The sequence below is a fragment of the Calonectris borealis genome, chromosome 3 (assembly GCF_964195595.1).
Source record: "Calonectris borealis chromosome 3, bCalBor7.hap1.2, whole genome shotgun sequence".
Lineage (NCBI taxonomy): Eukaryota > Metazoa > Chordata > Aves > Procellariiformes > Procellariidae > Calonectris > Calonectris borealis.
Window position 1 is genome coordinate 108,612,143 of NC_134314.1, and position 15,955 is coordinate 108,628,097.

Here is a 15,955-nt window from a genome sequence, read left to right on the forward strand (position 1 = left end):
ATTTCTGTAATCACTCACTCTGAACAGGGGAAAGGATTTTTCACTTACCTTGTGAAGCCCCTTGACAGACCAACTCCATCAGGGCTGGACTCCTCTCGGGCCCCTCTCTGCTTCTTGTGGTCAGCCTGCGGGACTGAGAGCCACGGAGAGCTTTTCTCATTAGCGGAGCAAAGATTACTGGGCAGAGATGATTAGGCACATTTTGGCCAGTTTTGTCTCAAATACAAGCATCATTCGCTGGCAGAGATAAAGGTCTCAGCCTAAGAGCCACATACCTCTGTTTCTCATCTGCTGCAGCCACAAGGCTTCGTGGCAGTGACAGGGTTCCCTAGATCCACGTTCAGGAGGCATTTATGAGCGTGTCTGCGCTCCTCCTTTCCCCAGGGCTACATTTCAGCTGCTGGGGCTGGTTCTGCAGCATCACGGGACATACCGAGCTACGCAGGGTCAAACTGGTTTCACAATACAGTAATGGGAAAAAATGTCAAGCAGCAGATAATTTACCTTCAATACAGAGGTAATCTTTTTTTTTTTTTTTTTTAAAAAAAAAAATGTAGTAGGCCTACAAAGATGGGCAAGCGGCCTTAAGATTGCCCAGAAAGCCACCTCTGCTGACTGTCTAAATTTGCAGATTGCAGCAGCACGCAGACTGGGTTCGAAACCTGTTTGTGAGTCTTCAGACCTCTTGCAGCCCCACTCCTTTCTAGCTGCCTCCTTCCCTGCAGGTACCAGCCTACACTGAACACTTCCAGAACTCCCTTACGCTTCCTCTTCTCACGCCCACTTCCTCGCTACTCTTTACGTTTTTCTCTGCCTGTGTCAGCAGCTTGCAGCCCAACTCCTAGAGGCTCTGCAAAGAAAACCAGGATATAGTTCAGCACACTCACAGCATAGTTAGCATAGATAACTTTATTGCTGAGTTGAAGGTTGTTCAGACAGTAGTTAGGGACTTAAGTGGCTCCAGCTGGCTGGTGATAAAAAATTACACTTAAGATTTAAGACGGTGAACATAGGATCATGATGCGAGATCACTTCCAACTCGACCATGCTCGAGCAGTTACAGAAGAGACCTGCAATCACAAAGAGAAGCAAAAATGTCACACCGGGAACAGCTCCAAAATAGGCTGGGAAGGGAGAAGGTGGTCCACATAACTGAACGACGACGGCGGCAAAATTAAGCATCTCAACACAGAAAACTCTCAGCCTGCAGCTGAGAGCTGCAACAGCCAGAGCAGCAATACAGTTCATCTGCAGTACTCGCTCAACATCTCTGCCATTTAGTGGTTTATCAAAATAGGGCACCAATAAGGAATACTCATTGAGTAAGATTCAGGACACCAAGCTCCATAAAATAAATGTTAGAAAATGCATTTATTGACTGAGAGTTCAACTGGGATCCAGTTATAAAATGGAGGTAATTTTACAAAGCTCCTTGACTTTCAGCATCACTGTGACAACCAACTACCTGAAGAACCCCCTGTGCAATGAATGAAGGTGCTGATTACCAGGTAACAGGCAGACACTAGTTCTGTGACTTTGAGGTTTTGCTGAGCTTTCCCAAATCTAGAACTACACCTCCTCTTCCATATCTTGGACAATTACGCCAAGTTCTATTACACATTTTTTTATTAAGATTACAAACCTAAATCAACTTGAATGTATTTCCTGACATGACATATCACCTCAGTGCTTCCATACCCAAAAATCACCCCCTAAGACAAACACCTTAAGTGAACTTTAGCTTGTTCTTCAAGTACTTTGCACTGGCCCCAGTTCCACTGAAATCACTGATTCCTTCCTTTTTCACCTGCTCTCTGTCCAACCCCCCCCAGTGACAGCCTACACAATCAGGAAAATTTACAGTCCCCTAAAGAATTGTTAGTCTTGGGTACAAAGCCAGTTTGGAAAACTGTTTCCTTGCTCCCCATCAGCCCAGTTTTGTTCACCTACCAAAAACAGAGGGAAACTTCTTTTGATTTTGCAAGCTTTGTATGATTAGTTGTAAGAGACACACTGGCAAGTAATATTCAGCACTGGAACTGAGCCCGATTAAACATTTTCAGGAGAGCCTGTGTAAAGTGCTGATAATCACCAGTTTGATCAACCACAGACCACTTTCCTACTTTTGTAATACACAACTTTAAAATGTAGATACCTTACTCCTCTTGACACCAACAAGACAGATTTTGTAACACTGTTCAGAAATTTAAATCAGAAATTTTTATACTTGTTGCCTAAACACTACCACAATAATAGCAGATGATTTTAGAATATAGTGATAATTTTATTTAAAAAAACCCCTTTATAACTCATTAAGGTTGGTGCCAAAATTGGCACTGGGTCCAATGGTTTGCCAAAGCAGGATTATCCCATTATCTCTTTGAACAAAAAACAACAGCAGAGAAGTACAGCTTTCAGGACACTAAGTCAAGGACATTTAAACAGCTACTCTCAATATTCTGCTCTAAGACAAATTGAGCAAAACTGTCCTTAGTGTACAGAAAGCTATATTAACCCTTCATGGCAGGTTTTCTTTATTACCGGTATTGAAAATAAGTCATGAACATAAAAGCAGCAAAAGAACAAGTTGGACTAACTGCAATTATTTTTCCCCTGGTCTTTCCTTCTCCCTCCCTCCCAAGTTCTCCGTGGATACCGAGACCAAAGTGTATGCCATGTGAGAATGTAAATCAAATCATGCATTTAAAATGGATTTTAATTTACGTACAGCAGTTACCGTCTATGAATGTTACGCAGTCCCTGCAATTACATTCTTTGTAACGTAGGTCTTCACTTTTCTCTACTGAATCTTCTGATGGAGAAACAGAAAGGAGGGGTGGAATCAAGGAGTAAGGAATGATCACAGTCATTAAAAATTTTGGGAATTCCAGTAGTAAACCTCAGAGTCTCTTCTACGAAGTTCCAGAAATAAATGGTGGCAACACGTATATATTGCAATTTTATTTCATTCGCTCAAACAAAACGTTAGCATGTAAGAAATTTAAAATGACACAATATGATAAAAATAGCAGAGAATGAACTGAGAAACTAAAAAGAAGGTAAACCTAAATGCATGAAAAGTCAACATTCATTAGTGATCATCTTCAGTCTTTGATTGACACTTGATGCTCGATAACTTTTTAAAACAATGAACTGGAAATCATTATGACTATCTGAAGAGATTTCAGCACCAGCACTAAGATTTTTACATTCAGTTGGTTTGCAGTTGACTTGGTAGCCACTTGTCTATAGTACAGGTTTATCACAGGTCAGATCACAGTGTTGAGGAAAGCAACGCCTTCCTGGCATTAGAAAGGATCCCTTAAACTGCCCTCAGCTTAAGACATCCATTGTACAAAAGCACAGAACCACCACAATATGGTTTTTAAAGAACTTAGTTACCAGTAAGCAGAATAATCTTAGCTTCTGCAGTTCATTTTCAATACTGAAATCTCTGGAAACGGTGCAACTGTCAGTAGGACAGGAAATGTGTACGGTAATCTTTAATTCAATCTGATTTTCTGGAAAGAACCAATTGGGCAGTTTGGGATTACAGAAAGTATGTATGTAGAAGCAGCACAAAAGACGACATCGGTTCCTTTTTCTTTTAAACAGAAATCATGTTAATTGTAGACCAAGGCACAAAACGTTTAGTGCATAAGCCAGTTCCTTGCACAATCTAGTAGTTCAGCCTTTAATTTTGGACCACTTATACCCATTCACGCTATTCTACTATGCTACTCCTGAACTCTCCTAGAAACAAATCAAACATGATTTCTGACAAGGGTAAACTTCCTTAATGCTCAAAAAGTCCGTGTAAAACAAAAAGTTACATCAACAAAGATGAAAATGCCTCCTCTTGTTTTGAGAAAAACAGTACTTGACAAGCTTACTACAGATTTTTTTTAATGCCTTCAATAAACGCATGCAGAAGAATGTTTTTGTTTTTCTTTTTTCTTTTTAAAAAATGATTAATAAATGGAGTTAGGCAATATTTCCACTGTAGTCTTCTCTTAGAATTTGAACCTATAGAAACAGGAAATGTTTGAATTGGAGAAAAATTTCCCATTGAAGCCTTTCCAAAGCTGTAAGTGCTGTTTTGCCTTGGTGTTCAGCACTTAAGACAGTATGTTATTGAAAGCATTTGTCCTACGAATGGAGCTGCATATACTTTTAAGCTGAAACATTAATATCTCCAAAAGTTGTAAGTAAACTTTTCTTTTGGATCAGCACAGATCCCAAAGCAAACATGGCACTGTTACGGCTCAGAAAAATTGACAGTGCAAAGGAAAGGGGAAGATTTTGATCCATATTCTTTGTCCAAAGCACTACAAATCCAATTCACAGAATTTCTATTCCACTGAACTGTACCACATTAAAAAAAATTAAAAAAAAAAAATTTACAAGCATAAAATCTGAAAACCCTGGGAAACAGAAAGGTATCATCTCCCCTAAAACGGTTCTCAAATTGTTGACCAAAACCCTGACTGCTGTTTTTCAGGGTGCGGGTTGTGTGGAGCTGTGGGGTTTTTTATTGGTTTTGAGTTTTTTGGAAGGAGGGTGGCAGATAAATTAAGAGGAGAAGGGGACAGTTACTGTGACCTGATGCTCCGTCATTCTAAGGTAACTGCTGTCCTGTTTCATTAAACAATCAAAAAAGGAGTCTCAGAAAAGAGTGAAGCAGAGGGTCATGGTAAAAAGGTAAAGGACAACACACTTACACAGGGGCATCCTCAGTAATTCAGATGCCTACATGTTTGTTCTCTCACCGAGAAATGAGTTAGGTTCATATGGGAGTTTCAGAACCATTATGGAAGTATTACTGAATTTCAAATAGAAAACTGAAAAAGATACAAAAGGATTAAGTACCTGGATCCATTAACATGGTTACTGATAAAAGTCACGTTTTCCTCATTATTACACATGCATGTAAGATGAAGAAAAAGTGTAGAAAGTAATAAAAATGTGTCACCTTCCCCCTCCCTCATCCCACATCTTTCTGGGCATAAATTAAGCCTTACAAATGAAAAGGCTACTCTGTGACATGCAATTTTTCTTTTAATTAAAAAGCTGGCTGTGTTGTGTTACATTACAAAAATGTCCACATGCATAAATCTAAAAAAAGCCCCAAAATCTACTGTAAATCTACAACATACTAATGATTTACATTTGACTGCTGATTCGCATTATGTAGAAGTCTTAGATTTGGTAAAGCATCATAACAATGTAGGAAGGCATCTACATCTTTAAACTCTGGACTGTATTTGCTTTTTTAATTTTCCTATAAAATTGCATGAAGGCTAACTAGAGAGGCTTCCTACCATAAAATTCCAAAATCTTGATATGTCATCACTGTCTAGGTCATTCACTTAAAATATTGCCCTTTAAAAGCACGCGTTTCTAATTGTTCCATGAAGTTTTGTGAACTGAACTTCTACCCATCTGATCTTTTAAATTATTCACGGAAATATCAGATACGATAGGAAGACAAACCTGAGATACATTTGAAGTACAACAGTATAACTTGCTAACTCCTTCATTAATAAAGAAAACCTCTCTGAAAAGCCTTCCCAAGCTTTTCCCTGTTTTTTGTCTTAACAACAAATTCTGAAACATGTGCAATTTTATCTTGACATGAGTAGACTTCAAAGCACTGTGATCTTGTCTGATAGATGTAGGAATTTCTGCATAATCATTACAGTAACTTCAAGAGTCTTTTCCACCCTGCTGTAAAGGTCAGAAAAAAGCTGCAAACTAGGAGGGGAATAGCATATCACCAGAGAGATGTGTCTGAAGCTTTTCAGAATAGGTTGTTTCTCCCTCCTTCCAAGTGTCTGTCTGTCTGTCTCCGTTTTCTTCTAACAGCTCACAAAACGTAGTCAGTTTTATACCAAGTTAAAGAGTCACATCAGCTTAGTACTAGTCTTTCTATGCAGTATTCGACTTGCTGAGTTCCTGCCTGATAGCTAGAGAGAAAGAGAGAGAGAAAAGTTAAGAAATCAAATAGTCAAAGTCAAGGCAGAAAGCCAGAATACACAACTGACCCCTTAAAGAAGGCTCACCCTGCTCCAACAGTCTGAGAACGTGAATAACCTATATGTAATACAGCTTCATGTGGCTTCAGACAAGTGTTATTCTCAACCAGGCAGTACCCTTTTTCCTCCTGTAAAACTTTTGTTAACATCTTATTTTTCAGTTCTGCATCTCCAGCAAGTCTATGACCTTACCTGATGACAATCACTACCACTGGGATTATCAAGGAGTGTATGTGTGGGCTCATTTATTTTAATTTTTTTTTGTTTGTTCTAAAAGCAGTCTCAGAGCCCTCCCTTGTTTTCATCGTTCTGTTCTAAAAGGCTGCGGTACACAGCATAGTCAAAATATAGGGAAAAGCGCTGCATTCTCTGTAGCCCCAAACCAGCCAGCTCTTTCTGCAACATCAGTTGATGACATTTGATATTTTACCAGCAGTGGTATCCATTTAATATGACTTTTTTTTTTCTCCCCATGTTTTTTCTTTTTCTTTTCCTCCATACTTTATTTTGGTACTTTTCACAAAGCAAAAAAAATGCACACCAAGGTAGTAAATCACACCCAGATTTTTATTTACTTCTTGACTGGTGGACCTTTTAAGATTATGCTTTCTCAATGATTTCCCTTACCTACAGAAGACTACTTAGGAAAGTATCTTCTGTTAAAATAAAAATGAAAATTGTGAGAATTCTTTTCTTTGACTCTCATGTTACAGACCAAAGAGAAGACTGAAAGCTGGAAGCACAATCCTAGTCTGAATATAACCAGTTTTGAAATATGCACCTCAGCAGCTCTGGATTATTTAAAAATAACCTACCTACCACCACATGATACTAAGGATAACTGCAAATCACCCAAATACAGCATCCCTCCAACCACTTTTAAAAGACGCTACTTGGTGTCAATGTTCTATTAAAACAAAACACACAGGAGAGAAAACATGGAAGCACATCAATCAGAACAGGTCTGGCACAAATGAAAGTATGCCACCAGACTAAGAACAAAGCTATTTTTACCAATATATCATTCTTGGACTAGAAACACATTATATTTACATTGTTGTGCGCCTGTATCTACTACTCTAAGACTGAACAGCAGCAGCAAACAGATTGATACCTACCATCAATGAGTTCTTCCTTTAATTTCGTTAACTCCTTCCTCATTTCATCTAAAATGTCCTATGGTGTCAGAGCATAAATAATAGATTAGTTTTGCAACATGAACAGATTCGTTTTGCCACCTGTAATTTTCTGTGGAGAGAAATCCAAAATTCTTCCAACCTTCAATCAACCTTTAACCCTTCTGAAATGTTTAACCCACCCTTTAGCTTCCAAGTTAATCCCCAAAACCTAAAGCATCCCTAAAACATTCTTACTGCAGGTACAATGAAGAAAAAACCTTCCGCAGAAGTCCTACAGATTGATTCCTGTAGAACTTATGAGAGGAGAAGGGACATACTGAAGTTAGAATATTGCACTAATGTAATTACTAAATTAAAAAAGTAAAAAAAAAACCACAAACAAAAAAAATTAACCACAAAATAAAAACTTGGCACATTCCTTTAAAATAAAAAAGCTTTGCTACAGATAAAATATGATGTGGAATGCAAAAGAAGTAGCTAACTAAAAACTGCAAGCCAAGGAAATACTCAAAGAAAAAAAGAAAAAAAGGGAGATCAAGTTATCAAGGTATTCCCAGTCACCAAGTGGAATGTGAGGGAATGAAGGTGATGGAGTGAAGTGCCATCCCCCACTTGCTGTCTTCTCCATCCTTTCATCTAAGTGATGTTAACTGATGCTTTGGTGACAATGTTTTTACAAGCAGAGTGGGGGGTAGTGTCTGTTTCTGCAGAGGAGACTGTCACCTCCCGGCCAAATCTGTAGTCAGCAGGAAACTCATCCAGAAGATTTCAGCTGTTTCTTTTTCGGCTTTGGGGTTAGCATGCTGCTCGCAACTGAACGTGCAAGTACTCTAGTGTACTCTAGACTCGTTAAGTCCTTTATGAGCTGTTGGTGGAAGACACATGCATGAACACACCTTCCCTGCCTGAAGTCATTCCTGGCGTAAGAGCGCAGAGGTAGGTCTCCCAGTTCGCCAAGTCTTAGACAAGACTCTTGGACAAACGGCAAGAAGCCTTAGAGCAGAGGCATGGCTACCAGTTGCTGGGAAGGGCAGTGGCAAGTAAGAGCTTGCAACGTGTCCAGTAGAAATAGAGTGCGGATGATTTTGCTTCCAGAGAAAAGAATCTTAACAGAGGCAGGGAGAGTCAGCGTGCTAGAAACTTGGGAGAGATATGCTTTACGGAATGATAGGATCCCCATCCTCTGTACTTTCAACTTAAAAGAACCACAGAGAAGAAAACAAAGCACCCCAGAAAAAAAAAAAGAAAACAGAAGAAAAAAAAAAAAGCAGCCAGACTGCTAACAGCAGCAGTATTTCATGGAAGCTGTAGTAAAAGTACTGCAAATCCTCTTGAGATGACAAAACAGGAGTACCTCTTGAACTAGATTCTAGAACAAATATCCCCCACCCCAGAACCGACCACCAGGCCGGAACCTGCTCCAGAACCTATCTCCCCACTGGGGGACCAGCCACTTGAGGAAGACTCTTCACCTCCAACTCCACAATTCACACCCCTCTAAACCCCACTGCCGCCAACATCACCACCATGGCTCTACAAACAACCACCCCCCGAACCTGCCAAGTCAGGCACCCACCCGCTATACAACCAACCATTGCTCTACAGACTCCAGAATGTAGAGCCCCCCCAGCAACAGCAAGCACATCACTCCCCTTTTCAAGGGCAGGGATCCAACTTCAGCAGAGCCTTGCCTGGAAAAGAGGCAGATCACACCCACAATATACTGCATGCTCATAGTCTCTGCCAGAAAAGTAACTAGCACCATCTCAACACGCTCCCCGAGAAAAAGAGCTTCCGCCAGCTCAGCATGGACAAACGTGGCCAGAAAACAGTAACAAGACCTCAAACATGACTCCCCATACCGCACAACTCAGATTGGCACTGAGAAAGCGCAGCACCCCTTTTGCCCAAGCATCACTCAGCAAGCCACCAGCAGGCCAGCTACCCCCATCGTACCAGCCCTCTTCAAGACTGCCACCTACACCAGGGGCACCATGCTGAAATGCTGCTCACCTACGGGAATCAGGCTTCCCTGCTGCACATTGGCCTCGCAGTTCCCAAAGACGCTAAAGATTACTAGACACACCAGAAAGCACAACAGGACAAAAATACACAGTAGCATTCTCGCACATGGACAACTCCAAACACCTTACACAAGTCTGCTCGGGTCAGCATCAGCCCAATGCCTCAGGCAACAACTGCTCTCAAAAGGACATCTGCACTGAAAGCACCTACCAGTGGCAGCAAAGATGATCATCTTAGGGCCTTCTCCGCAACGGGGGACTTCTCAGTAGTCAGAGGAACATAAATACCTTACACTCACTTGCTCCTCTGGGGGGTTCTGTTCTTAGGAATGTGGAACATCTGCTCAGTCTACTGATCACTAATGTTCTTAACCAATAGCTCCTGTCATGATACAAGTCACAAGAGATCCCTTGCCGAGCCTCTGGCTGCACAGGTTTGTCTGTTTGGCAAGCGTGCTTGACAAAGGCCTGTCACCTACAGGTAGCTGTTACCAAACAATTTCCAAAGCATCCCAAAACGTCTTTTCCTCATCTAACAGCAGGCGGTTGCTGCCTTCTTCCCACAAGACTCTCCTCTGCTCTTAGCCAGGATAGCTACATAAAAGATGGTATCACTGGATGCTCTTTCACCACCAAACTCATGACCATGGGTGCTCACATCTGATATTAAAACATGGTGATACTTGTTCTGCTGGAACAGCTCTGAGGCCTTGTTGTTTGTTTGTTTGTTTGTTTGGGTAAAGAGAAGAGAAGGAAAGGTTTTCCAGGCAAACCAGTTTCCCAGTTCCATCCATAGTATCAACACCATCTTGAGTGTGCTGTCTAATGCAAAAGCAGGAACAAGCATCTGTGAGAAAGTAATGGGGCTGTGTAAGCCGCCATCCTACAGTTACAGCTCCTAAGAATAATGAAACAAGTCTGGGGAAAAATAATGACTGATAATTACTAAATCATTATTTAAGTTTGAAACTACTTAACCAAACAGTTAAAAACTGGTATTGGACAGCTACAAGTCCTTATACCCAAGTTTTCTATTGAAAGCATTACATACGTACCTGCTTCAATCTGTCATAATCTAGACCTTCTGACTGTACTCCATTGGCACTGGGTTGCCCCGTTGGTGTAGATTTTGGTCTGCAGTACAAAAACACATCCATGAATTACTGGTCACTCATTATTACAGGATACACAGGACTCCCCCATCAAACTTGCTAACATTTGTGTATTGAAAACAGTAAAGAATCAGAATGAAAAAAAATGTTGGGACTGGGAGCGTGGGAAAATCAGGCAGACCCAAAATACCACACAGAATAGAAAGCAACAACCAAGAACATTTTCCACACACTGGAAAGATTAATTACCATAAGAATAAGAGTTATTAGTTCAAAACAAGAACTCTTCAAGTAGCAGATTTCACTGTCAGTGGTTTCTGATTTTTTCATAATGGGCATGAAAAGCTGAACACCTTCCAATGTCAAATACTCTCCCTTCTCCCTTTTCAACTGCTTACTCATTTCAAAAGAGGCCCTCTCAAAGAAACACTCCCACTAATGACTACATGTTGATGCTGTAGCTGTAGGAATGCTGTGGAATCACCCTGGCAGATTTTCAACATTTGACAGGACACGGCTGAGCAACCTTATCTAGCTCCCTTCCAAACTAAATTATTCCATCAATTGCTTTCTAAAGCTACTGAAAGCAAACACTGTAACAGCATCAAGATTTATAAGATAATACTTGAGAGGAAGTTCCAGTGTTTTGGACTATGTCATGTTCAATGTTTGCTTACGTAATACTCTCTTAAGACATTGAAAACTTGCTTACCAAGATCATCTTGCATTTCTAACACACATTCCAGAAGAAGTGGGTTTTCTACCTTCTCACTTCTCTTTTCTGATCCCCTCTGTTTATACAAAGTGTAACTCAGACTCATGTACTTACTATGCTTCCACAGGGCCTTGCATACCTACAGCTACGAGCAGAGACAGAACTTGGATGCTAACAGCAGGAACACAGAAACAGTGCTCCAAAGCAGGGATGGATGGATGGGTGGTGTGGGACAAAGAGGGAGGAATGTTCTGCTGTTCTTAATTACTTTTTACATCTTAGCTAACATTCTCTCTCCATTACTCTATGAAATGTTAAGCCAAAGAGAAGCTGTTGATAGAATTGCTGACAGTTCATGTCAAGAGGTTTCCCCAATGCTTAGAATTATCATAGTATGCTAACGTTAAGGAAGGGCAGGGCATTAGTAGACTAAACTGTGTCCTATTTCATCGTCCTTGCATGCGGCACCACTGAACAAAAAAGCCTGGCCTAAACTCAGTGTCTGACTTCAAAATTCTTATATAGGAGGAATTAATTAAAAACTGCATTTTTCTGGATTCGTTACCTGAAGGTGCAGCCTTGTTTATTATGACGGAAGGTGGCCAGGGAAAAAAAAAAGGGCAAACCAGCAGGAAAGGCACAGTTCTGCACTTTATCTTCTCTCAAGTACACAGTATAATCAGAATAAAGCAGAATGTGTGAGGGACACAAGCAGTATATCTTGCTTCAATTTTTCATTTATTTATGTATTTTTAATTTAGCTAACACAAAAAAAGCTCTGTTCTCACTCAGAAGAAAAAGAATAGTGAACCTATATATAAATATTTCTTTGTTTGTTTTTACAAAATCACTACCTTCAGCTTTCATGCATCTTCCCTTACAAGACAGCAGTTCATCCATGAAGAGTTGTCTGATTACACCTTGTTCACTACAAGCTGAATGAGCCTCATACTGGATTGTCTTGATGACTTTTATAACCTGACAGGACCATTTTCTTATTTGCTAACTGAAGGAAAACATTCAAAATGCAACTCCCAACATAAGAGGGCATGCACACCAAAACGTCGTTTTGATACTACAGAAACTTTCTCAGGTTTGTGCTCTCCAGCAAATACTTTTACCTCTTGTAGGTTCCCAGTGTGAAAAATGTTAAGAAACAACATGGGACGCAAGTGTTGCCTATTTTTCCTCCCCCTAACCTGTAATAGAGCATGCCTTTGTCATTGAAGAGCCTGGCACATTGAAAAAATTCATGAAAACTTTCATAGGCATTCATAGCTACCAAGTAATTCTGCTGACAGGACATTTTAAATTAGTACACCTGAGCCCATTCATCTTTTCAAAAGACAGTAACTCCAGTGTAGGTGGTAGAAACATCTCGACAATTTTTTTTAATGCTTCATGATTATTTCTGTGCACTGACAAGTTAGTTATGTCAAGCCTAGTGGCACCCATTTAGGAAAAAACTGCCAGCAGTTAACCACACAGAAGTCAGCAGAAGGGATTGTATTAACTGTCCCTTTGCTGCTGGACTTTGCATCGAGGCACAGAGGTGCAGGAACATCCTCTGTTGTTACACCAGCTCGGTTCCTCACTTGGGATCACAATTCTCAATTGCTACAGCTGTTCAGATATAAGTCTACAGCTGTTTAAACGTTAAGTTCCAAGAGACAAATTGCTAACATTATTATTGCTTGAAACACACCGAAATGAAATACATGATCCACCAAGTAAAAGAGAAGACAAAATATTCAATAACTTGATAGTGGAAGGAGCTGGAAAATAGAATTCACCTTGCAACCACCAGAAAATCTACAGTGTGTGCTAATGCTATGAAAACAAACCACAGTTTAAGATCTTTTACAAAACTCTTTTAGTATCGACAGTGCTTAGTTCATTATGAAAGAATTCCTTGCTCAAAAACATTCATCAAGATGAGATCTCTGGCAATTGCTGCTTCATCACGTATCTGATATTTAAAGTGTTATTTGCAGTTTACACCTCAAACTGTGAACACTGACTTACTCCAAGCAGAATAGCATGAGTTTTTCAGATTCTCCATATATAGTTTCTGATAATTTCCATTGACTATCCCTTTGTTCCCATACACTATGGCATTACGGCATTTACCCAACATGACTGAAAAAAGAATCAGTGTCCTCTCAAATGCAATTCCTGGCAATTATTATAGGCACCTACTACCTGCCTGGAAGAACCCAAACAAGAATATACGTTAATATTTTAATGAAATGACTTATGACTTTAATATTTTAATGAGATGACTTTGAAGAAGAGCTCTCCACAGACTGCTTCATGTTTCTTTTTCTTCAGATCTTTAGAATAAAAAGACAGCTCTATCAATCATACACTATATACTCCTGCTGTCTGTCAAAAATCTCAACAGGAAAGTCTCTTTATAAACTCTACCACTCAATTTTAAAAATGTATTCCATTTTTGCTTTTCAACATGCAAGACATTCTTCATTCAAATATGAAAGACCGTAATTTGTAAACTAGATAATTTCTAATCTCAGGCAAATCTAGCTGTTTTTCCCCGCAAATTATCCTATTTTCTTCTTCAACTTGCTCAGAAGAAAGACCAATGGTGAATGCAGTTGCCATTGAGAAAAACATTAACGATTGAAATTTAGTGAATAAAACATCCCAACCATTCAATCCTAAAATGGTTAAAGAGCTCTCCCGTGTGGTTTTTCATAGCATTGCCTAACACAACAGTGAGGCAACCTTGATAGTCCCTAAAACACCTTAAATCAAGCATGCAAGATAAAGATTTTATTCATGCCAACATGCAGAATACACCACCCAAGATAAGTAGCTAAAAGGGGAACTTTTCATACAAAAGATTAAGTAGTCACCACAATGAGTGCCTTCATGAAAAACAAAGCTGGAATTTGACTCAGTAATTCTGAGGGGCTCTGTAAGATGTTTACCTGTGGAAAGCTCTTAAAATCTGAAGGCTTTCAATGTCAGTATTTTATGACTACCACTACAGAGAATGAAACTGAGATCTACAGCTTAAAATACACATGATGTTAATTCTAACTTGTGAATATGTTCCCAACAGAAACATTAATTTATGTTTAACAAGTCCTTTTTTTTTTTAAATTTTTTTTTCCTTTCCGATGTTTAAGTCAGGCAAAATCTATTTGTTATCTTTACTTAATTTGCAAAAAGCAGATGTGAAAACTCACCTGGAAAATTAATTGTTATTCCTGTATATCTAAACTTACATTTTTGAGAACCTGCTTCTCAAAACACTGCAAATGGTTCACTAAATCCTAGCATATCCAACAGGAATTTGTACCTTTGCAGGTGGCGACTGCCAGAAAACCAGTATTTAATACGAATTCATAGGTGGTTCTTAAGCCATCTCAATTTGCCTTTGACATCGTCTGCTTTTAACCAGTCCAAAAATGGGCTCAACTAGACAAACAAAATGTGAAGAGGAACCTGGTGGTGCATGTGGTGATTACCCAATCCATGTAGAAAAAGTCCAACCCTGAACTGGTCAAAATTGTTATTACAAAGTCTCAAATCCCAACAGGATGATACCTGTTTAATGAATCATAGAACCTGTTTTCAGAAGCAAGCAGATTTTTCCACGGAGATTCCCGTCTATGAAGGGGAGAAACACTACCTTAACAAGCTATAATAGGTCTTAATTTTGTTCAGTTTTAACACCTTAAATACCAAGGAGTTTCACTAGTTGTGTTCCAAGAGTTCTATTTGAATGTTTCAGGACATACTAAAAGCACATAGCTTAAGTCTTTTCGAAGTCTGCTCCAAAAAAAAGGCCTGGTTTAAAACAGGACACTAGTTATTTTAAAATACTTAGAACATTCATTTTGAATAATAACTCCTTCATTGTCTACCTGTTTGGAAGCTCTGAAGAGAAAATTTTGCTTACTTGTTCATTTCTTAGGTATGCTTTGTTTAATCCCATAAATGACTCATGTCCTCTCTGTAGAGGTCAGAAGCAGGTTCTCGAGCCTTACCAGGTGAAAGATATCCCCTTTTGATAAACACTGTATTAGTGTTTCAAATAGCAGCACTCTTTGACTAACTCAAAAAAAGTTACTTTAACAAGCTGCTTGCTGAGATAGACTTGGCAACTGTAGAGAACTAAGAAAAATGCAAGGATATTCAAGAGAGACTTCTACTAATACCTTTTCTTGGTCGATGAAACATTCCTCATGCTGGCAGGGCAAACTGTCAACCCTGACTAGAAAACTGAACCAACAGTCTTAAAATATATGCTAGGGTACCTTCCAGCAGGTTATGACAGCACTGGAAAATAATACTGACATTTGATAAACATGGAATTCTTATTTTGGAAGTACTTTTAGAGTATATACCCAGTAAGGCTCTCAACAAGCTGAATTCTATCAACACTTTCCATTGGATGACTGAAGACAAAAGCTTGATGGAGAGATTTTCTCAATACGTCTCAAGAGAAGTCTCAAAACTCCTCTGTACTCCTCTAGGTCAGAAAACATTTTTAAACAGACCTCAGTATTTTACTGGTTGAAACAAGATCAATGAAATAGGATGCATAAAACAGCTTACAAGAAGCTACGGCTGTAGGAACAGATAGAATGAAGCCTTAGGACATCCCAGACTCCCCAAAGGAGTCTGATATGCAGAGCTGCCCTATGTATCAATCCCTTCACCTTCCTTTCTTCAATTGCTTATCCACAGAGTATCTATAGCCAAAGGGCCAGGCCAGCAACTGTCTTAAACTATATGAAATCTAAAAATGCTCTTTAGGATTCCTTACACAAATTACTGCCGTGACAAGTTCCCCCTCAATGCCAAGTATTGATACCTCGATCTCCTTGAAAACAAGAGACCTCAGTTAAGACCTACCGGGGGGTGAGGTAGAAGAAGGTAGGGGAAAGTCAAGGCTAAA

At 39.6% G+C, this 15,955-nt stretch overlaps 1 protein-coding gene across 3 annotated transcripts in view; it reads right to left on the reverse strand.

Moving 5' to 3' along the window:
* Positions 1 to 2,946: 2,946 nt before the first annotated feature.
* The window catches only part of ENAH (ENAH actin regulator), a 103,993-nt gene continuing 90,984 nt past the window's right edge, over positions 2,947 to 15,955 (reverse strand). For 2 of the 3 annotated variants that reach the window (XM_075147226.1, XM_075147227.1), the window contains 3 exons: positions 10,254 to 10,332; positions 7,154 to 7,211; positions 2,947 to 5,966 (listed from right to left, as the gene is read on the reverse strand). In XM_075147226.1, coding sequence (XP_075003327.1) covers positions 5,929 to 5,966; positions 7,154 to 7,211; positions 10,254 to 10,332 — 175 coding nt within the window. In that variant the 3' untranslated portion in view covers positions 2,947 to 5,928. The other variant, XM_075147225.1, reaches the window with a different exon arrangement.